Genomic DNA, 24,614 nt, shown 5'->3' with positions numbered 1-24,614 from the left:
TTTTCTGATGTGCACACCTTCAAAGCTTGGTGAGACACATGTGTGATGTGCACACCTTCAAGGCTTGGTGAGACACTTGTGTGATGTGCACACCTTCAAGGCTTGGTGACACTTGTCTGATGTGCACACCTTCAAAGCTTGGTGAGACACTTGTGAGATGTGCACACCTTCAAGGCTTGGTGACACTTGTGTGATGTGCACACTTCAAAGCTTGATGACCTTCTTGGGTAGGGCTATATACATTAGGCACATGTCTGCAGCAAACCATTTCAAAGTAACTTTCACCAATGCTGATAATATAATTCTTAGACTGGCTGCTTTTCAGAAAGGGGCAGCGGGCCCATGAAATGAAAAATATGATATGTGTGGCCTAATTAATTGGGTATCTTGAGATATTTAAGCTTTATATGCCTATGAGCCTGTTTGATTTGGGAATTTTTAAGTTTGACCTTCACTTTACACTCTGATTATTACCTTAACTATTTGAAAATGATGTGGTTTTCTTGACAAATTGTGTGGCTATTAAGAAAATTACAAGTTGTAGCTCTATCGATGAGGGGTATGTATGGTTTCATGCGTAAGATGTCAGGTTTTATACCGCAAGCCGGAGACTGGATTCACAAAAAATGTATTCAGTAAAACATGGCATCAAGCTTTGTTACGACAGTTTTCTGTGGGCTTTCATTCTCCAATTCCCCAAACTGATCATTAAATCAAATACTGATTTACCATTGAGCTCAAAGTCATGTTGAGGCTGTGATTTTCTAAGACGTGAACCTGTTCTATACCACTGTAACAATATAAGATAAAACGTAAACCATATCTTTCCCAGAAATGTGTGCAGGTCTTTATTACCTTTTAACATATGAGGTGAGGTGAAATTGGGTTAAACGTCGCGTCCAAGATTATTGCACTTATATAGCGACGTGCATGTACGTGTGTGTGTTTGTGTGGCTGCTTGTACTAGTCGGGACTGATGCCGATTTGTAGTGCTAGCTCACTGAGATACCAATGCCGCAATTTAACATCAATACCCCACTGAGACACAGTATACTGACTCCGAGCCGACCAGTCCTTGTTTTAGCCCCTACATGCCGAGCGCCAGACAGGGTAACAACAAGTACCATCTTTTAACGTCTTTTGGTATGACGCGGCCGGGGATTGAACCCCGGACCTTCCGCTCTCCGGGCGGACGCTCTACCACAAGACCACGGAGGCGGTCTTTTTACATATGTTATACATTGTAAGCCTATTAAGGTGTACAAGGCTTTGCTGACAAGACCCCTAATGATACCATGCATATCGCCAAACACACATCATCTTGTACTAGCACTTTAGGAACTTCAGCTGGATGTGAGTTTCATTTTTTCCTAATTACGCACAGATGATTTGCTTTAACCTACGGAAACCTTTTAGGGCCATGTCTTTTTTTCTTGAAATTTCGAGATAAAAAGTTGAATTTTTAAGATTATTAGTTGAAATTTAAACTTAGTACTGGTATCTTGAAATTTCAGCTTATTATTTAACTTAGTATGTTTCTTGAAATTTCAAGTTAGTATCTTGAAATTTCCACTTAGTATCTTGAAAATTCCACATAGTATCTTGAAATTTCCACATAGTAACTTGAAATTTCCACTTAGTATCTTGAAATTACAACTTAATATCTTGAAATTTCAACGTAGTATCTTGAAATTACAACTTGGTATCTTGAAATTTCAAAAACAAAATATAAAAACAAATGGCTCTAAAAGGCTTCCATACTAACCTGAGCACAGCTGATTGCAAATGAGACTTGTCGATTTCAGAGAAGCAAATTGTCCCAGTGACACAGCGTAGTTGAACCAGTCTCATCCACCCAGGTTTGGGAATAGTGGAAGACAGCTATAGGTGCTGCCTCTGTTCGACATACTCCATCTGTCCCACCTAATGATTGTGTCATTCATGTAACCATGGGGAGACTTGGGCAGGGGACTGAAACTGACAAGTGCAGATTACTTTAAGTTGGTGGTAAGAAAAGAACAACTTTATTGCATTTTGGAAACAAATAGGCTCAGATGCATCCTGAGTTTCCATGTAATGAGTTGAGTGTTTCTTCTCCCTTTGCTGCTGGATGGCCGAAATAAATGAGTTATTTCCCTTTTATCTTCCCACTCTTTGAAACCTGCATCTTAATTCTCATTTGTACAAAATTTGTCAAAAATTGTGTGGTTTTGTGCGAGGAAAAATGTATTAAAGCTGATATAGAAAACCCAACTGGTTTGACCTTTAAAGAAAGGCAGTTTTATGATTGCAATGGGATGCATATCACTGACATCTGAGGGAGACCCGAGGTCCTAATTTAATATGACCTACAAAAATTGCCAGTTCTTTAAATTGATCATCATCATCATCATCATCATCATCATCATCATCATCATCATCATCATCCCCACCACCACCATCATCATCATCATCCCCATCACCATCATCATCAGGATCATCATCATCACTTTCAGTGGCATGAAATGTAGTTTAGAAGAATGCTACGGAATAATTACTGTTTGAAACAAGATTTGAGACAAAAAGTGTTTTTGTGAAGAATGTGCAGTGATCTCAGATTTAATTGTTAAGGCAAATACGCTGCTTAATAGGATGCCAGTGGTAGGAACCCAAAAGGTTTTGTCTTGTATGATATTTGGATTTAATTAAATGCTCAAAACACCCAACATCACTTACTGATCTGTGCCACTCAACACAGCTTCACTTTTATGTCAGAGCAAATTTGCCCATTATTTTTGCAGCAATATCCTGGTGTCGAGCAGGAGTGAGTATGCCATGTGCTTGTCAGACTGGTTCCTGAATGCATTGCACTGCATCATGTTTATATATTTATGTCTACAAATGATCTCATATGATCTTAAGCAGTCCATGTTAAAAGATTTACCACATTTCTTTAGAAAAATGTGCAGTTAAAAATGGTAGGTGGATAGTTTGTTTGTTTGTTTGTTTAACGCCACACTCAACAATATTCCAGCTATATGACGGTGCTGTGTAAATCATCAAGTCTGGACCAGACAATCCAGTGACTGACATCATGAGCATTGATCCACACCATTGGGATACGGTGACATGCATCAACTAGGTCAGCGAGTCTGACCACCCAATCCCATTAGTCGCTTCTTATGACAAGCATAGTCGCCTTTTATGGTAAGCATGGGTTGCTGAAGACCTATATTACCCTGGATCTTCATGGGTCAGGTGGATGGTAGATCATTCTACTTTGCACCTTTAATAGAGTTACAACATTTAAACCCAGTGCACACAACAACTACAAGCCTAAAGATTAACTTTTGATCACTTTGACAAATATACTACAGTTTAAGAAAAAAAGAAATTGATTATTTTCTTGAATTTTAAATACTGATACTGAATCATGTGGAAGTAAAAAAGAGCAATGATATAAAGCAAAAAAGATGAAAAAATATTTTCAATCAATTCTTGTAATTATGTTATTTGATGTTCATCCTGAAAGGTAAGCAATCTTTTTAAATATATAAATTCAATATCAGCAAATAACCAGTCTTGATGATCCCTCAAAAAAGATTCCACTTGGAGGAAAAGACAAATTAGGGGTGAAGATTACACCAGATCACTGAGAATAAAATAAAATAAGATTGCAATCCTCTCTCTGGCGACAGAATTAGCATCTCTGTGAAGTTGATATGTAGTGAGTAACCCAGTTGAGGAACTCGGCACTCAGTCAGTATTAGGGTGAAGATATCAGTGACTTGTAAGGTTTAACACACTTTGAGATGGCATTCATCACTCTGCCCACTGACCAGTGTATATGGATGATGGTCTGTCAGAACAGACCAATGTTAACAAGACAGTGTGTCACACTGACCAACCTGTGGACGTGGACAGCTGGAGCCCAGTCCATGTGAACTAGAACATTTACATCTGTTCCTGTCAAATAATTGCGGTCAAACTGAATTTAAGCTTAGAACAGTCACAGAGTTGTGTTTGTTTGTAACTTGCCACCCTATCACAGAACATAAATTGTGGGACAAAATAGGTGGAAATTGATTACAGACCACCAATGAAAGGTGGATAGGTCAGGTAGTCCTAGTCCTAAGTCATGGTGCAAGGGGGTGCAAGGGGGTGCAAGGGGTGCAGGTACGGGCAAATGGGCGGGCATGTGGCAGGGAGGATGAGGGCGGGTATGTGGCAAGGGGGGAGGGGGGATGTGGCAAGGAAGAAGGAAGGGGAGGGCGGGCATGTGGCAAGGGGGGAGGGGGGATGTGGCAAGGAAGAAGGAGGATGAGGGTGGGTATGTGGCAAGGGGGGAGGGGGGATGTGGCAAGGAAGAAGGAGGATGAGGGCGGGTATGTGGCAAAGGGGGGAAGGGCATGTGGCAAGGAAGAAGGAGGATGAGGGCGGGTATGTGGCAAGGGGGGAGGGGGAGGGGGGGAGCATATGGCAAAGGCAGGTATGGGCAGGGAAGGTAGACATGTGGCAAGGGGGGCAGGCATGTGGCAAGGCAAGGAGGGGAAGGGAGGGGGTATGTGGCAGGGATGGGGGCATGTGGCAAAGGGGCAGATAGGTGGCAAGGTGGGCAGGTATGGGGCAGGGGAGGTAAGGTATGTTGTGAGGGGGGGACATATGGCAAGGGGGCCAATGGGGACAGGCATTGGTCAAGAAGAGCCAAGCATGTGACAAGAGGGCAGGCAGTGATATCCACTATGCTGTAATTGGAAGAAACTTTCAACTTAAAATGCTAAAACAGATAGATAATTTGTTATTAAGAAGCTGCTGTGACAGCACCTGATAGACCAACAGATCTATTATGTTGTCACATGTGGCAAAATAGGTGTACTTTTTGGTTACCTCGGATGAAGTAATTGAAGTAACAAGACAACATTTGCTGGACATCCATTTATCAAAGCTGACCTGGGTGACATGAGGACGGATGCACAGACATCGCGGACAAGCCACTACAGATTCAGTTGCAGCCAAACACATACATGGACAGTAATGGAGGAAACTGAAGGGGAAGAAAGTGATCCCTCTCTATCAAACTCATCTCCAAGCCTTTGGTGGCCATCCAGGGATCTCACTCAATGCCCTCATCAGTTACACAAAAGGTTTTGACCTACCGTACTCGACGTAATAAGCCCTCAGGGCGCTCTCAAAATTAGAAATAGGGGGCTCTTATTAGAATATTATTTTGGTGTAAAAAACAGAATTGAAAGATAATTTTGTGGTTTATGGTGACAGCCTGAATGTACAACAGATATATTTTTCCAGAATTTAATTGCCCATAATTGAGGGTGCATATTGCACACGAGTGCGGATTATACACGAATAAATAAGTCTTGTGTACATTGATCAATCGGAAGGGGTGCTAATTGGGATTGTTCTCTAGCCAATATATTAGCAAATATCGCCTTGGGCGCTTATTAGAGCGGGGCGCTTATTACGTCGAATACAGTATATGCCTTGACCCAGCATATGTACGAGTGAATATTATCCTACCCTATTTTGATCCCGGAGATGAAATTCTCTAGTGTCAGGATGATTCTCCCTAGTGAATTTGAACCCATACCAGAGTGTTTACTCCTCTCAACATATATTTACTCTGTTCCATTCATGGTTGATCAAATCAACTGGCAATGTCAATGTCAAACCTCATGAAGTCATGTGACCAGCTGACAGCATGAATGTCATGACAGCATGCAGTGCATGTGCAGAGGAAGTCTGTCATGGGATAATATACACTGACTCAAGTGTGTGTAAATTATCCCAGGATACATTTTCCTATTTCCACTTAGGTATGTTTCACTTGGATGAATTACCCTTAATTTTTGGACACACTAAGGTAGGATACTATACTCCAGAGTAAAACTTCCCCCAGGATAATATTTAGGTAGGATATAATCCTTGCTTACACATTCACCAACTGAGCAAGTGACTGGGCTTTTCACCAGACATATGTCATAGTGTATTTTATGATGAGTAGGTCAATGTGTAACATCATTATCCGTTAGGGATATGAGGACATACTGTATCTGTGGTCTTCAGCAACCCATGTTTGTCGTAAAAGCAACTAACGGGATCGGGTGGTCAGCCCTGCTGACTTGGTTGACGCATGTCATCGTATCCCAAATGCATAGATTAATGCCGATAAGGTCAATCACTGGACTGTCTTGTACAGACTCGATGATTTACAGACCGCCGTCATATAGCTGGAATATTGCTGAGTGCGGCGTTAAACAGCAAACAAACAAACACACTCCCTACATGCAACACCGTCCTCAACCCCTCAACCTCAAGTCACTCACTCACTCACGCACTATAGACAATCATGCCCAGTAAACATATCAACATGCGACGTTAAAAAACAAACAAACAACAAATACTGTATCTGACAGCTCACATTTGGAGGTTTGCCTCCAATGCAAGCTCTGTCCACAATCACAGCCCAGGATCTAGACTTTAGCAGCAAGAATAACACAGTTTGGACCTACATATGGGAGTTACAGTCTTCTGCAGTGCCCATGAATGAAGAGGAGCAAATCTGGCTTGATTCCAGGTCCATGAAAGACAAGGTCAAGGTCAAGGTCATCTGTCTGTCCACAATGGCATTCCCATGTGTCCTCTCCATTAACAAACATCTGATAAATCCCAACTCATGTTTCAACATGGCACCATCCCTATTTTTCATAGGCTTGCCACACTCCAGCATCTGAGTATACATTCTAAAGGAATAAATCCACAGACACCTTCCAATTATCTTGTGAAACAGGTGTGTCTTTTCATTAATTTTCTTAAATTTTCTCATAGAGGGTCTATTTTAAGCAAGATCGTGGCAATTACACTGAGGTTTATCACTATTTTGGAGCACCATTTTTAACTTGTCTGGAAACCTAAATCAGATGAGCTGTCATTAGATGCTAACTGTGTTAGAAATGCACCTATTAACCCTGGAAAGAAAGTCAGCACTCAAAATCAAGTTTAGATCCAAATTTGTTTATTCCCCACTGGTAAACACAGTATTTCAGGGGACAAAGGATGTCCTTCAGAGAAATATTTGAACATGAGCAATGCTGCAATACCCCTGCACATGCCACCCATGAAGAGAACCTCAGTAGACAGGTAGTGAGAATGAGTTAATATCCCAGGTACTGATGATGATTGGTTCCATGTGTAAGGTCAGGACGGCTTCTCTTAAACACAAGTGTGTTTTTTGTTAGATTTTTCTTGCGCTACAGTCAGCGATATTTCAGCGATAGTTCAGAGATAACAGCGACAGGGAAATGGTGGGCAGAAGGAAGTGGTTGATATAATGAGCACGCTACCAGCTGGGGACAATAAAAGCGGGTTAGGTTAGGTTAATTTGGGTTCAACGTCGCGTCCAAGATTATTGCACTTATATAGCGACGTGAATACATGTGTGCGTGTGTGTGTGGCTGCTTGTACTAGACCGGACTGATGCCGATTTATAGTGCTAGCTCACTGAGATACCATGCAGCAGTTTAACATGAATACCCCACTCCGACACAGTATACTGACTCCGAGCCGACCAGTCCTTGCTTTAACCCCTTAATACCGAGTGCCAGACAGGGTAACAACAAGTACCATCTTTTAACGTCTTTGGGTATGACGCGGCCGGGGATCAAACCCTGGACCTTCCGCTCTTCGGGCGGACGCTCTACCACTAGACCACGGAGGCAGTCAATAAAAGAGACAAAACCGTTTACATAATCATAAATCTATGCTGAAACCAGTTCTGTTGTACAATTCAGACTCATGTAAAGCTTGTGTTCATGAACCACTATCAAATTGTGAAGATACCAGGTGGTTGTGAAAATGTCAGTGTATCCTGCCCCACTGGTGGCACCTGTCACAAACACATGCCAAGGCAAGTCAAATGTTCACCTAAAAATTCATGGAAACATACAGTACAAATTAAAGTTGGGATATGCTTAGTTTTAGTCACTGATGCGTCAATTGATGCGTTAGGAAATCTCTCCATGTCCACCATGAAACATTTTGATAGAGATGCATCAACTAAGTCACGGTCATTGCCTCTTACTAACACAACATTTCTGGTGTCCCCTGTCGTGATATTGCTGGAATATTGCTACAAGCGGTGTTAAACCTTACTCACTCACTCATTCACTCACTCACTACTAATGTATTATGTCAACAATAGTGCCTGTATCATGTCAACAATAGTGTCTGTATCATGTCAACAATAGTGTCTGTATTATGTCAACAAAAGTGTCTGTATTATGTCAACAATAGTGTCTGTAGTGTGTCAACAATTGGGTCTCTGTTACATCAACAATTGGGTCTCTGTTACATCAACAATTAAGTGTCTGTATTATGTCAACAATAGTGTCTGTATCATGTCAACAATAGTGTCTCTGGTACATCAACAATTAAGTGCCTGTATTATGTGAACAATAGTGTCTGTATTATGTCAACAATAGTGTCTGTATCATATCAACAAGTGTGCCTGTTTCATGTCAACAATAGTGTCTGTATCATGTCAACAATAGTGTCTGTATCATGTCAACAATAGTGTGTGTGTTACATCAACAATAGTGTCTGTATTATGTCAACAATAGTGTCTGTATTATGTCAACAATAGTGTCTGTATTATGTCAACAATAGTGTCTATATTATGTCAACAATAGTGTCTGTATTATGTCAACAATAGTGTCTGTATCATGTCAACAATAGTGTCTGTGTTACATCAACAATTAAGTGTCTGTAATATGTCCACAAGGCTATTTGCAAAACGTCAAACATGTAGAAAGAGTAATATCATGATTGCATATGTCGACTTTCAATGGCTCCCCAGTGGCAAGTGTGATGCTTTTGTACGTAAGTCTAAATGTATGTTGTATGATCTGGATGGTGTTAGTGAATATGATTGGCGACAAACATAATGTTGACTTGTTTATTAGAAATGACTTTTTTTCTCTTTTATAATTGGATGGGGGTTTATGATACTGTTTTAACAGATTACTGTACTGAGCTACCAGGTTTTGGAGGTTCAGCTTGACAACCACAAAACACAATGTTCCCTTGCAGTGTAACCATGGGTTAGACAGTTGTAAGGTCTCATGATGATCTAGAGAAGCATACCTAAAAATAATGATTTGTAAAATCAAAGTGAACTTTTGTTTTAATTAGAGTATTCTAATACAAATATAATAGCAAGACTGCCTGCCCAAATGTATGTTGTTTCTTGGAGTGACCCTCTCGAAAATCATGTCTGGTTTTCATACCGTCTCACAGCTTTCATACTGGCTTTTTGTTTATCACAGAACAGAACTACCGTATTCGACGTAATAAGCGCCCCGCTCTAATAAGCGCAATATTTGCTAATATATTGGCCAGTGCACTATCCCAATTAGCACCCCTCCCAATTAGCACCCCTTCCGATTGATCAATGTACACATGACTTATTTATTCATGTATAATACGCACTCATGTGCTATATGCACTCTTAATTATGGGCAATTTAATTCTGGAAAAATATATCTGTCGTATATGAACATTTCAGGCTGTCAGCATAAACCACGAAATTTATCTTTCAATTCTGTTTTTTTCCACCAAAATAATATTCTAATAAGAGCCCCCTATTTCTAATTTTGAGAGCGCTCTGGGCGCTTATTACGTCGAATACGGTATTATCATTGGAATGATGGTCCGTTTCTAAGCCTCATCCCAAAATTGAAGGACAAATTTCAGGGGCCTTCCTGTTCTAGTGTTGCTGATGAAACTATAGGAGCAAATATAATTTTCCGTGTCACATAATATTTCTGAAAAAGCCATGCAGTTTAGAAGCGTTTAGTTCCCTTCTGCAATATTTGACATCAAATGCTAGCTTGACAGGTTAATCTGAAAATAATCCTTGACTCCATTTTGATCTCTGATTTAACTGTTTCTCCCCGGATGATTTAATCCAGAAATAAGCCCATTCAACCATTAGCAGTTTGGTCAAAATCAGAGTTTAAAGTGACATTCATTACATTGAACAAATAAATCAGCTGATGCGTAACATTTTCTGCCTGGCATCAATAAGAAATATAATGTAGTTTGTATTGATTATGACAGCCCTGCCATTCTGACACGATCTGACACTTTCTAGCATAGGCATTCTATTGTTAGCACTTGGTATGCACTGACAATAGTGTTCCTGCATAGTAAACAATTAAGAATAAACTGTAGCTATTATTGATTAGTATGACTTGAAAATATGAACGTGTGATTTCTCCTTAAGTTTATCCTGTGAGAGACATATTGCCTTCCTTGATGTATAACTTACTTGAAATACATTTTATATCTATGAGGATTTTAACATTTTCACGTGGCAAGAGAGTTAACTGGCAATAAAAGTCCAGTTTCACCCTTGCAGAGCGAAACTGGAATTTCCAGGCTCGATCGTAGCGCCACCACTGGCCATTACGAGTTATGTCCCTTCTTTGTCCCTCCTATTGACCAATCCGATTCCAACTCTCATATCACTTGCATTTGCTTCTAACAAAATGGCGGTGCCCAATCAAGACGATATGATCGATGATCAAGATCTATATTATAATAGAACGGATCTTACTTTCTGAAGTGCATCAAATCACGTCAGCACCTTGGTTTGAAAAATATCTGTCGCTGCCCAGTTGACAGTACATGTCCTGCAGTCAACTGAAATTTGCACGTTTAATCCATGTTGTTTCCGAAACCAGATGTCGATTTCGTCATATGATTTTGATTGTACTTGTGTCCAGCCAAACTGTAACTCCATAATACCAGCCTAGTTCGGCAAGTGTGGAAACTGGACTTTTATAGTCAGTCCCTTGCCTCAGGAAGATGGATTTTAATGGATACAGACATCACGTCTGTGATTCTGGTATTGAAGCTGCGACTGTATATTTTTCTTCAAGCACTGTAAGGGATTGCAACTCCGAAAAATAACCGTGAAGGAAGTACAAATAATTATTTTTTATTTTTTATTAAACTTTGGTGTCATATCAACATTTTGGATAGGGCTAGTCCAAAACATAAATACTGGTAGCTGTTTTGTTTTAAGTATATAAGACAGTGTGGGCTAGTGGCAGGCTGGCTTTTTACCATGAAGGAGACACATTGGGCATAACAGACTTTCTCTGACTACATTCTGTCTCCAACAGTCCAAGGATACACCTGCCAATTAAACTCTAGCAATTAAAGGACGTTACCACATCAAAGTGTGACCTTACACTTTGAAAGTGGCAACATCCTTTAATTACTTGAGAGAGAATTAGTTCTTGGGCTTAAGTTGGGGATTCGAAATTGCCAACTGTACTATAACCTTGACCTTGACATTCAAAGGGTACTGGTAGGTCACGAGTAGTCTGTCTCACAGTCCCTGAACAACATTATGTTCCTTTTCGCCCAGCTTTTATTGTAATGCTGTAGCCTTAAATGAAGCAAGTCTAGATGATCCACATGTTAAGGAAATACTATTAGGGTAAGGGAGGCCAGGAGTAGGACTCTTGAAGAAGAAGAACAAGAAGAAGAATATTTATTGTACATAACACCCACAGGGGGCAGGGTACAAAACATGAACAAGACTAATTAAAACATTGACATACAAAACAGAATACAAATATTGCTATGATTATATTGTTAGGGAGGAGATGCAGATTTTCTTTGCCTGAACATTTTGTGAATGAAATTAGATATAATTTTTGCAAAGGGCTGGGGGGGATTTAATAGTATTTTCAGCGATAGTAGGTTCACAGCAAAGCCGGGTGATGAATTTAGTTCCCCTCTCAGATCTTTGTAGAGAGGGCATCGCAACAGGAAGTGTTCCTCATCTTCTGTTTCATCGAAATCACAGAAGGTACATAATCTTTCTTCTGTTGGAGTGTTAAAGTATCTTCCTCTCTCAATTTGAAGGTCGTGAGCACTGAGTCTTAGCCTTGTAACTGCTTTGCGTGTTCTAATGTGGTGGTAAATTGTGGTGACGATAGCAGCACAAGGGCCAACAAATATGCCTGTTACTTAAACCTATATCTGATGGTGGTAGAATGGGATGTCTTGTTGACACCAGCATGTGTGGCCCCAAGGCAGATGTTATTGGTCTTTGAATCTCCCATCTCCCATCTCATAGGCCCCTTTTCATTTTAAATGTAACTGCTTGTCTCTATCAAAATTATATATATTTCAGAGACTAAGGATCAGTTTAGGTCAAGACATGCTCATCTGTTTTGTGAACACCTGGTGTCACGTTTTGCTTTGAGCTCTTACTTTATTTATTTCTTAATGCTACAAAGGTATTATTTTGGTGTGTATGTCAATGGAATCTGTCAAGTGTGTTTATGGTGGGTTGTCGTATATGGCTACTACTGTGTCAGTTCACATTATCAGGCAACTGGTGGCACATGGTTCTGTGCACAGGTCACAGGTCACAGGTCACAAATCAGGTGAAATCAAGTGGTCAGGTGGAGAGTCCTTGGATGGGTGTCCTTGTCGCGTTTTTGTCAGCTTGGCTCCAGAGAGTTTCTAGGGCTTCAGTCCTGCCCCACACTGAAGCACATGCATGTAACACGTGTGGCATCTCTTTGGGCAAGTGACTTTGTTCAAAATGTGCCTCTGTTCATCCAGCAGTGAATGGGTACCCGGTAGGATGAGATGGCAATGTGGTTGTTAACCTTCTAGCGCCTAGCAGGCAGCTTGGGTTGTATACTCCCCAGGGAGCTGAGAATGACTCATGAGTGCGTAGTGATCTAGTGACTGGGGTAATAATAGTGCTTTGAGCATGATTCAACCCAAAAGAGTACTGGAATCTATACTTCACTACTAAGAAAGTGTTATCCCAAATATAACATTTGTTACATTTGACCACTTTCTAAATGGCTTTGTGTATTCATTCATATGCTTATCATTTTTATATGCTGTTAAATAAAAAATCTAGTAATGTGTTATTTAGGTTATTTGTTATGAATGTGATTTTGTTGTTTCAGATATTACTAGTATTTGCGAAAGAAGATGCACAAAGTGATGGTTTCTGGTGTGCCGCTGACAGGATTGGATATAAGTGTAACATTTCTCGGAATCCAGAAGGAGCACTGGAATGTTTCCTTGATAAGCACCACGACCTTGTTGTCATTGATCACAGATCTACTAAACACTTTGATGCGGAGGCGCTCTGCCGGTAAGCTGTCTACTATATTCTCATTACCATCCTGGGCCCTTGCAAGGCAACAATGATATGGATAACACCGTCCATGTAATTAGGACTATTGACCCCATGGAAATGATAAATAACTTTGTGTTGGTTTCACTAGGAGCCTGCTATGTAATAATATTGTTAAAATATATCAACTAAGATCTATTTAAGAAAAATAAAACATGTCTTTTGATGTACATTGATTTTTATGCAAACTGATATTTGATGTTTTTATGTTACATACCAGGCTATGTGATATTGGAAAATACATGTTACTTACCTGGCTAAGTGATATTGGAAAATACATGTTACTTACCAGGCTATGTTGGAAAATACATGTAACTTACCAGGCTAAGTGATATTGGAAAATACATGTTACTTACCAGACTATGTGATATTGGAAAATACATGTTACTTACCAGGCTATGTGATATTGGAAAATCCATGTTACTTACCAGGCTATGTGATATTGGAAAATACATGTTACTTACAGGGTTCTGTGATACTGGCAAATACATGTTACGTACCAGGCTATGTGATATTGGAAAATACATGTTAATTACCAGGCAGTTTGATATTGGAAAATACATGTTACTCACTGGGCTATGTGTTATTGGAAAATACATAATACTTACTGGGATGTATTTGATATTGGAAAATACATGTTACTTACCAGGCTGTGCGTTATTGGAAAATACATGTTACTTACCAGGCTATGTGATATTGGAAAATACATGTTACTTACTGGAATATGCGATATTGGAAAATACATGTACGTTACTTAATGGGCTATATGATATTAGAAATCCATGTTACTTACAGGGCTATGTGATATTGGAAAATCCATGTTACTTACAGGGCTATGTGATATTGGAAAATACATGTTATGTACCAGGCTATGTGATATTAGAAAAATAATGGTACAAACTTCGCTACATGATGAAATAAAGTTATCCGTGTGGTAAAGGAAAGTATACGTCTGTAATTATGAAAGATACATGTTAATTATATTATGTTCAAGAACAGGAAAAGTATATTCTCTCTCTGGTTGACACCCGAACCTTCTGTAGACATGTATGGATATGCTGGATCTCACTATTACCATACACTAATGATCTGTGAGCCCTTTGTATTGACCAATGAGTGCACTGGTAAGCCACATGTCGCTTGAACCAACGCTGTGACACAATTAGCTCGCTCTCTATATGGAGATGCTCTTCCCAATATATTAGAAAAGATTTCATGTTTGTGACAAGCAGGGAATATTATAGAATCAATCGTTTTTGTGAAGGAATGGCAATAAATCGATATGATATAAAGTTTTCTGCTACTTCGTGATAGCAATCGTATCGCAGGAATCAATACTCTCCTGATTGGTATTCCGATCTGCTGGCTGACCGATCTTCAGGATTCCTCTCCCAAACTGGGATTATCATGCAGGTTTTGAATACACATAATGTCGGCAATAATATTGAGGCTATTTATAGTGCTACTATGTGGGAAGATTTAATGGCAATTGATTTGATAACTGTAACATATATTTGTATGCCTCTGATCCTAAACAATAATCAGACTATAGTCAGTTTTTGCATAAATTCATCAATTAACAATAGAGTATTACCCTAAATGAGTTTGGATCTAATTTAGCCTCACAGTAAAACTATCATATCTCTTCTTTTATGAACAGTCATTTTAACCTGAATATGGATTCTAAATTTTTATCTTCTTTTGAATCCAACAGTGATCAATTAAAAACACTTAATTAATTCAGTCATATCAAGGACTCATCTGGTGTCAACAATGTCACTTGCCAGGTGATGTTGTACAGCTGTGTCGTCACTGTAGGTGAGGTGAAATTGGGTTTAACGTCGCATCCAAGATTATTACACTTATATAACAACGTCCATGCACGTGTTTGCGTGGCTGCTTGTACTTGTCCGGACTGATGCTGATTTATAGTGCTAGCTCACTGAGACACCATGCTGCAGTTTAACATGAATACCCCACTCAGACACAGTATGCTGACTCTGTGCCGACCAGTCCTTGTTTTATCCCCTTTATGCCGAGCGCCAGACAGGGTAACAACATCTTTTAACGTCTTTTGGTATGACACGGCTGGGGATCAAACCCCGGACCTTCCGCTCTCCGGGCGGACGCTCTACCACAAGACCACGGAGGCGGCCGTGTCATCACTGTAAGCTTATATTAATGTGGGACCCATGAAGATCCAGGGTAGAACAGCTCTTCAGCAACCCATACTTGTCGTAAGAGGCATCTAAGGGGATCCGGTGGACAGGCTCGCTGACTTTGTTGATGCATCGTATCCCAACTGTGTGGGGTGATGCTCATGATGTCAATCACTGGATTGTCTGGTCCAGACTTGATTATTTACAAACCACCGTCATATAGCTGTTTTATTGAAACAACAAACAAACAACAAACATTAATGTGGTACACCTGAGGTTAAAACTGTCACATGATAGTTATAATGCTGTGTCATCATAGGGTCATCTCGTACGCCTGTGTCATCACTGTAGTGTTATAGTTGATGTGGAACACTTGGTATCACTGAAATTTTACTGTTGATGTTGTTCACCTGGTGTCGCCGTAACTTTACTATTAATGCTGAACACCTGGTGTCGCTGTAACTTTTACTGTTAATGCTGAACACCTGGTGTCACTATTACTTTACTATTAACGCTGAACAGCTGGTGTCACTGTAACTTTACTGTTAATGCTGAACGCCTGGTGTCACTGTAACTTTACTATTAACGCTGAACACCTGGTGTCGCTGTAACTTTACTATTAATACTGAACGCCTGGTGTCGCTGTAACTTTACTATTAACGCTGAACACCTGGTGTCACTGTAACTTTACTATTAATGCTGAACACCTGGTTTCACCGTAACTTTACTTTTAACGCTGAACACTTAGTTTCACTGCAACTTTACTATTAACGCTGAATGCCTGGTTTCACTGTAACTTTACTATCAACGCTGAACGCCTGGTTTCACTGTAACTTTACTATTAACGCTGAACACCTGGTTTCTCTGTAACATTACCATTAATGCTGAACGCCTGGTTTCACTGTAACTTTACTATTAATGCTGAACACTTGGTTACACTGTAACTTTACTATTAATGCTGAACACCTGGTTTCTCTGTAACTTTACCATTAATGCTGAACACCTGGTTTCACTGTAACTTTACTATTAACGCTGAACACTTGGTTTCACTGTAACTTTACTATTAATGCTGAACACCTGGTGTCACTGTAACTTTACCGTTAATGCTGAACACCTGGTGTCACTGTTACTTTACCGTTAATGCTGAACACCTGGTGTCACTGTAACTTTACTGTTAATGCTGAACACCTGGTGTCACTGTTACTTTAATGTTAATGCTGAACATTTGGGCCCACTTGCAGAAAGTGATCTTAGCGCTAAGATGATGGTAACTCCCATACTTTAACATAGGCTTACAATAGTTGTAGTGCTAAGATCGCTTTGTGCAAGTGGGTCCTGGTGTCACTGTAACTTTACCGTTAATGCTGAACACATGTGAAGGTCACTTTACAATTGATATTGTACACCTGTGTCTTTAGTGGTTTCTAAAATTTGCTGTTCACATGTAAGTTGGAATATCTTCCCTTGTTTTGAGACAAAAGACACAAATATAGTCACCCCTAAAGTATGTCCAAGGTTAATAGAAGCAGTTAAGCTGCACTGCTTGGCACTATGTAACATGCAACATCAGTATCGGTGTCACAGAGAGATACATATTCACATTTGCCCAGTACGTTTCTGACCATCTGATCCTCAACATCTTTGCAGAAACCGCAGTTCTAGTATTAAATGTTAATACAACCAGATGATTCTACACCTGATTGATTAACCCCTGAAATATGATAGGGGCAGTCTCTAACGCTGATGTTACCGTTGAATAAATGAATTTCTATATAGAGAGTAATCAGCCATAAGGTAAACCTCCCTTAAGTAGACGCTGAGAGCGAGACAGTAACAGAATTTACATTGCTGGATGTCATTGATTGAAATGAGAAGCAATATCATTATGGCAAGTTCTCTGGAAATAGTGTAAAATATCTATCCTTAAGAATGTCGATTATGTGCTATTCCAGGCTTGAACAGAGAAACTTTCATTATTGGAACAGGTGTTAAGAGACATATTAATCTATTCTTCAAGTAGCAGTTCTGTGTCCGGGTAATCCGCCATCTTTGTTTGATCCTGTGAGGAGGCCATCACAGGCAGAAGTGCTTCTTCACGCTACATATTTCTATAAGGAAAATATTAACATTTGTGTTAACACTTTTATAAAAGGGTAGATTCAATCATAGCCGTGGTTAGATTGTTAAGACCTTATATGTTCAGTGAAGCTAGCGAGTGTTAAAGAGGCTACCTGTATGTCACCTCTATGGGGGGTACACACATGTAATGAAACTGCAGATAATGCTGTTTGTAAATACGCTAGTGGTGCTCACATTAATTGATAAAATTGTATGCGTGTTGAGGTTGTCTAGATAGCTTTAATATCAGGTGGATAACTACCAGGTTCATAGATATGTAATTTAGAAAGGATTTTATTATTATTGCTATATGTGAACGATAAAAAGGCCACTGGATATATGGCAATTATTGCCAAAAATGTTGTTGACATCTTAATAGCAAGTGTATGTCATATACTTACCTTCATATACACCTCTGTCAGACATACTTATTGCCATTGACCAAATTCACGTCAATGATGACCCTTCGTAGGGCTGGGACGAGTCCAAATTTACTACCCGGGTACCCACCACCCTATTACCCGACCCTACCCGGGTACCCACTGTAGGTCTCAGGAGATGTCTCAAAATGTCCTATTGGGAAATTTTTAGCATAGCCCTAGCAAAACGTATTTAGATACATGTATTCAACAATCTGGTCATACATACACTGAAGTTGAATTAAGTTATATCTTTATTCAACCATATGAAAAATCAGAAGGAATGGGTGCATAGTCAGAAAGAAATGCGAACATTAGTGACTTGTAGTGTAACCATAGAGCTCCAGATAATTTTTGTCATTAAACAATGTATCACGTAACTAACCACGGGTCTGGGTAGTCCTGTGGGTACCCGGATCCTACTCAGTACCCACCCGACCCCGGTACCCGAGTTACCTGTCCCAGCTCTATCCCTTGTTCTGTCAGCACCATACCAATTCTTAATGGCTTCTCCAAAACGTCAAACATCTTTACTCATTTGAAGTTCACTCACATTACCATGAGCACTACGACATTGTTTCATTCGTGTAGTACTAAATAGAAGCAGCATTTCTTCTGTGTATGTTAAAAAAAGGGGATTGTAAGGCTAAAAAATTGCAAAATAGTAAAAGAATGAATGAATTGGGTTTAGAGTCACTGTATTTTAGTTATATCACAGCATGATGGCTTAACGAAGGAAAGAGGGAAGCAACTCCAAACAACGTCTTAGATATGCTAGTTAAAAGAAATAGACGACGAGTGGGAGTTGGCGCCCCTCTTTTTTCTTTTCTCCCTGCAGTGTTTTATTGTACAATAAACATCTCCCGCACGCCGTAAATGTCTTATATGAGATATTAACATTACGTACAGCCACTTTAAGGATGTTAATTAAAAGTAGATGCTTTAAAAATATTTACCCGTATTTAAATAATGATGAATCTCTGAATAGAATCCTACTGCGGCAATGTCAGACAAGTCCAGTTTATGAACAGGGGGGTTTAGTTTGGTATTTCCCCCATTATATTCACACAAACTTCACATCCATTATCTGAACCTTTTCTCCCAATACTGATTGTCATATCCCTCCTACTTTTGGGTGCGACCATTCGGCCATTGCGTTCATCTGCGCTGTCCGGTTACATCTATGCGGAACAACTCACTAGGCATTTCCCGCTCAAAAACAACCACATCCAGTTGACAACATCATCAAGTTCGAATCACCCTAAATGACGTCATGATAGAACAATGTTTCATCGTGAAATAAACCACACTTTGTTCCTTATTGTTCTTTGCGATTTATCGCGTAGATTCTTATATATAACAATAAATGTACAGTTGATTGTGTGTGTGAGTGAATGCTGTTTTGCGGCTTGGTTTTCAATACTCGAGTATGTGGTTTGTAAACTTGGACGTGTTGCACATGTAATATGTGATGCTTTTGCTGCTTAATCAGTATATTGTTTATACATGATTGGGGCTGTACTTAGTAGCTATTGCACTCTTAATAGGAAATGTATCTCCTGGTGCACCTGTCGTTTATCGGTGATACACCAACACTTTTTCCCTGACAGATGTATCGGTCAATACTCTTACACTTTTAACAAAGGAAACCATGGCAACAAGATCGGAAGTGAGGTATGACAGATGTATCGGTCAATACTCTTACACTTTTAACAAAGGAAACCATGGCAACAAGATCGGAAGTGGGGTATGACAGATGTATCGGTCAATACTCTTACACTTTTAACAAAGGAAACCAAGGCAACAAGATCGGAAGTGGGGTATGACAGATGTATCGGTCAATACTCTTACACTTTTAACAAAGGAAACCATGGCAACAAGATCGGAAGTGGGGTATGACAGATGTATTGGTCAGTACTCTTACACTTTTAACAAAGGAAACCATGGCAACAAGATCGCTAGTGGGGTATGACAGATGTATCGGTCAATACTCTTACACTTTTAACAAAGGAAACCAAGGCAACAAGATCGGAAGTGGGGTATGACAGATGTATTGGTCAGTACTCTTACACTTTTAACAAAGGAAACCATGGCAACAAGATCGGAAGTGGGGTATGACAGATGTATCGGTCAATACTCTTACACTTTTAACAAAGGAAACCATGGCAACATGATCGGAAGTGGGGTATGACAGATGTATTGGTCAGTACTCTTACACTTTTAACAAAGGAAACCATGGCAACAAGATCGCTAGTGGGGTATGACAGATGTATCGGTCAATACTCTTACACTTTTAACAAAGGAAACCAAGGCAACAAGATCGGAAGTGGGGTATGACAGATGTATTGGTCAATACTCTTACACTTTTAACAAAGGTAACCAAGGCAACAAGATCGGAAGTGGGGTATGACAGATGTATCGGTCAATACTCTTACACTTTTAACAAAGGAAACCAAGGCAACAAGATCGGAAGTGGGGTATGACAGATGTATCGGTCAATACTCTTACACTTTTAACAAAGGAAACCATGGCAACAAGATCGGAAGTGGGGTATGAAGTCAGGTTACATTCGGCGGCCACCCAATCCTCATCTGTGTTGGGATTTGCCACACACACTGGGAACCTCTTCTTCCCATTGTCTCCACAGTGCCGTAGCTGATGATCTTCTCTGATGCTTGTGTAGCAGGGCGTGGAGTCATCCTACAGATGCCATCCTTACCTTGTCAGCTTGCTGACGGGGTTAACCTCTTTGGTAATGTGGACAAGGCGTCCGACCTCGGATCAGAAGGTCCGTGGTTCGAATCCCATAACGGGACTCGGAAATTTTATGGCAGCTACACTTGGCTCTGTACTGATAACACACCAGGGCTCCATATAATGTTTCAGCATCAGGAGTACGTACTCAGTATTTCAATATAGGAGTACTGGCAAAACTAAAGAGTACACTAAAAGCACTGAATGGAATGTAATGGATTAATCTTGTATTTCATTTTAGATATGCACCAGAGCATTGCTACTCTCGTGTAAACAGGTCAATAAACAATAAACAAAAGGAAATACTATTTTTAGCTGTACATGTATGTCTATTGTATAATGTGCAACCCCTCGAGGAAAAATTTGTTGAGAATTATGAGCAGAAATATTAACAATGTATCCCTTCATTAAAGTCCTGTAAACAAACAGGTGATAACAAACTTGGTTTATACAAATTTGAATGTTGAGATGAAACACAACTAAACATGACGATTTACTGTTTAAATTGTATTTCCAGTTCTACTAGGCAATGTTTTCTATGTAGAGATTTAGATTACCGTGTGTATTTTCTCATAAACTAAGCCAGAAACAGCAATCAGCTGTAGACGTTTTCTCACAATCTACTAGTGATTCAGTCAAAATTTACCCAATAATATAAGAAGTTTGATGCAGTGATCTTAAGAATTGTACCTGAAACTATTATTTTATCAGGAATAATATATTCTAATATTCGTTTGTTAAATGCTCACAGTAATGTCTTTGTGTTGGGGGAAAAAACCATCAAAACTCATTATAACAAGTATAATTTGCACCCCTTTATTCTGTGTTTTTTTGGGAAAAAGTGTGCACTATACTCAAGAAAATATGCTGCTTGAAATCAGAATAATATTTTTAAGAAATATGTCTAGAAATGTCTATGATGCGTATCTGATACGTTTTCTAAATTATCCCACATCATATCATGGATATTTTCATCCATGCCTACTCCGATACAGCCTTTATCTGGAGCCCTGTTCTTCTGTTACCATTGTCATGGCAACCGGCAACATACCTTGTTTTTATTGAATGAATAGTTGAATGAACTATGTGGTGTATATTTGTACAAATACAAATCTTATTCTGAGTGTGTCAAGGACTAATTTGTATATAATCTGATTCCACTCGAAAACACTCATTGTGTCTAATAGAATATCCATTTGTAACATATGGGATGAATACTTTCATATAGGATGTAGACTTTGCACTTACTCAGCTGAATAAGTCAACAAATATTTTTGATAAAGAACATCAATGTCAGTATTTATGACCATATCTTAATCACGATGAAAATCCAAATAAATTGGAACAACAAATTCTAAAACGGTGACTTCTAAAACACTGAATATTTAAAGTGAGTTTGGGATGGCACCTGTGGCTTTCTTGAAATAGCTGTCATTTCCTGTTATGGATAAAGGTCAAGGTTACAATATAGAGTTGGCCTGTTGTAGATGAAGGTCAAGGTTACAACAGGGTTGATCTGTTATGGATAAAGGTCAAGGTTACAATAGAGTTGGCCTGTTATAGATGAAGGTCAAGGTTACAATAGAATTGGCCTGTTATAGATGGTCAAGGTTACAACACAGTTGGCCTGTTATGGATAAAGGTCAAGGTTGCAATAGAGTTGGCGTGTTATAGATGAAGGGCAAGGTTACAATAGAGTTGGCCTGTTATAGATGAAGGTCAAGGTTACAACACAGTTGGTCTGTTATGGATAAAGGTCAAGGTTACTATAGAGTTGGCGTGTTATAGATGAAGGTCAAGGTTACAATAGAGTTGGCCTGTTATAGATGAAGTTCAGGGTTACAACACAGTTGGTCTGTTATGGATAAAGGTCAAGGTTACAATAGAGTTGGCGTGTTATAGATGAAGGTCAAGGTTACAATAGAGTTGGCCTGTTGTAGATGAAGGTCAAGGTAAGAACACAGTTGGTCTGTTATGGATAAATAAATAGAGTTGGCATGTTATGGACTCTGTGGAATATAGACGAAACGCTAATGATCAAATTGCCACACAGAGAGAAGGAGTGACCCCCCAACTTCTACTAGCAGAACTACAGCTTCTTTGAGTTCCTCAAACAGCCATCCAGCCCTGCCCAACCTACTGTCATGTCTACTTGGCAGTTATTGATGGACACCCATGTTTCTGCTCTACTTACCTTCTATTTGTTTATGCTTGTAGGTCTATAAGAGCCACCAAAGCCAGTGAGCACACAGTCCTGGTCGCAGTCACCAAAGGACAGTAAGTATACCAGTATACCATTATAAGCTTCAGTATAACGGGGGAGGGAGGTCACATTAAGAAGACATACCTAACTGTAAGTATACGTTAAGCTGATCTGGAATACTGTTCAAAGCGGCGCTAAAACCAACTCACTCCCTCACTCAGTGTTAGTAAGGAGACAAAAGTAGTCAAAGCATTCATAAAATGATTTCAGTTGGCGGGGGGGTGGGGGGGCAAAGAAATCTTTTCCTCAACCAAGTCAAAAACATTTGTCTCCTGAATCCTGGTGTTTACAAGTTTGCATTATTCGTTTACTTCAATACCCAACCCTGATACTGATGCTTGCAGCCTGCATCTATAGTGCTACTGTAAGCAAGGATTATATCCTACCTAAATATTATCCCGATAGATGTTTTACTCTGGAGTAGAGTATCCTACCTCAGTGCCACACTGGTATGGGTTCAAATTCACAAGGGAGATTCATCCTGACACAAGAGAATATCATCCCCGGGATAAAAATAGGGTAGGATAATATTCACTCTTACATTAAGTAACCTCCAGACTAATTCCTGGTACTATGTGGTAACACTTCTACCTAAAATGGGGCGGTCGGGTAGCCTAGTGGTTAAAGCGCTTGCTCGTCACGCCAATTCCCGACATTGGTACAATGTGTGAAGCCCATTTCTGGTGTCCCCAGCTGTGATATTGCTGGAATATTGCTAAAAGCGGCGTTAAACCATACTCACTCACTCACTCACTCTACCTATACTTACACATAACAAGACATTTTATCTCTATTCCTTTAAAGGTCATCTTGTCGGTAATATCTGATACTCTACTTTTTTATTAGTTGTCTTTTTCTTGTCATTTTGTAATTAAGGGGCAGTTAAATCAAGCCATTAGTATATATCAGTATGACAAATGTATCAGATGTCTCAATTTGATTAAAAATATATTTGACTGAAAGATCATCATTTAGGTTGAAACATCCAGTGGATGATCAAAAAATTTTCCTTTCATTTTGTTCTTGATATTAAAAAAAAATGTCTTGACTCAATGAATTAGAAAGAATTAATATTTGGCATGGCTTTCTGACAATAATTATAAAAAGACCAAATTCACGACATATTATTTGCAGTTGAATCATCATGAATGGCTTGATTTTCATCATAGAACCATCTCTTGGACCATAGAAGTATTGCTATCATTGTAGATCATATTTACCCAGTCAATGGCATGATATATTGGCTAGTTGTAAGGAGAGAACTGGAAACTCATTATCCTTCCAAAGGCAAAAATATTTGATGACACACAATGCTGTCCATGAAACCACTAGGTCTGAAATGAAACAGAATAGAATTAAGTCCATGTGTAATTCAAAAGACAGAAAGCAAAAAATTTAATTTTGTTTTGGTCCATTGCTTACGACAGGGAGACCTACTGTCATCAAGGAGTGGCTTGTCTGTCATTGGGCATTCACTTTATTGCTATGCAACCCTTATTCCACCTGTCAGTTTTGCCAGGCTTATGGATGTTAAACGCTGCCAATATAAAGACCCAGATGTCAGATTTGTTCTGCAACTGTACATAACTAAGACAGTGTCTGTGAGTTAAGAAAGGGAACATACCATATTCGATGTAATAAGCATCCCACTCTAATTAGCGCCTACGGTG

The 24,614-nt window shown here is 39.5% G+C and overlaps 1 protein-coding gene across 3 annotated transcripts in view; it reads left to right on the top strand.

The window, feature by feature from the left end:
• Positions 1-24,614, top strand: part of LOC139473647 (high affinity cAMP-specific and IBMX-insensitive 3',5'-cyclic phosphodiesterase 8B-like) — a 229,089-nt gene that overhangs the window by 178,726 nt on the left and 25,749 nt on the right. For all 3 annotated transcript variants that reach the window (XM_071256338.1, XM_071256330.1, XM_071256347.1), the window contains 2 exons: positions 12,999-13,189; positions 22,899-22,958. In XM_071256338.1, the coding sequence (XP_071112439.1) occupies positions 12,999-13,189; positions 22,899-22,958 (251 nt within the window). The remainder of the gene's footprint in view (positions 1-12,998; positions 13,190-22,898; positions 22,959-24,614) is intronic.

The sequence above is a fragment of the Haliotis cracherodii genome, unplaced genomic scaffold (genome assembly GCF_022045235.1).
Source record: "Haliotis cracherodii isolate W230 unplaced genomic scaffold, xgHalCrac1.p SCAF_1, whole genome shotgun sequence".
NCBI classification, from domain to species: Eukaryota; Metazoa; Mollusca; class Gastropoda; order Lepetellida; family Haliotidae; genus Haliotis; species Haliotis cracherodii.
Note: the sequence above shows the minus strand (reverse complement) of the source record. Positions and strands in the feature narration are given on the sequence as shown.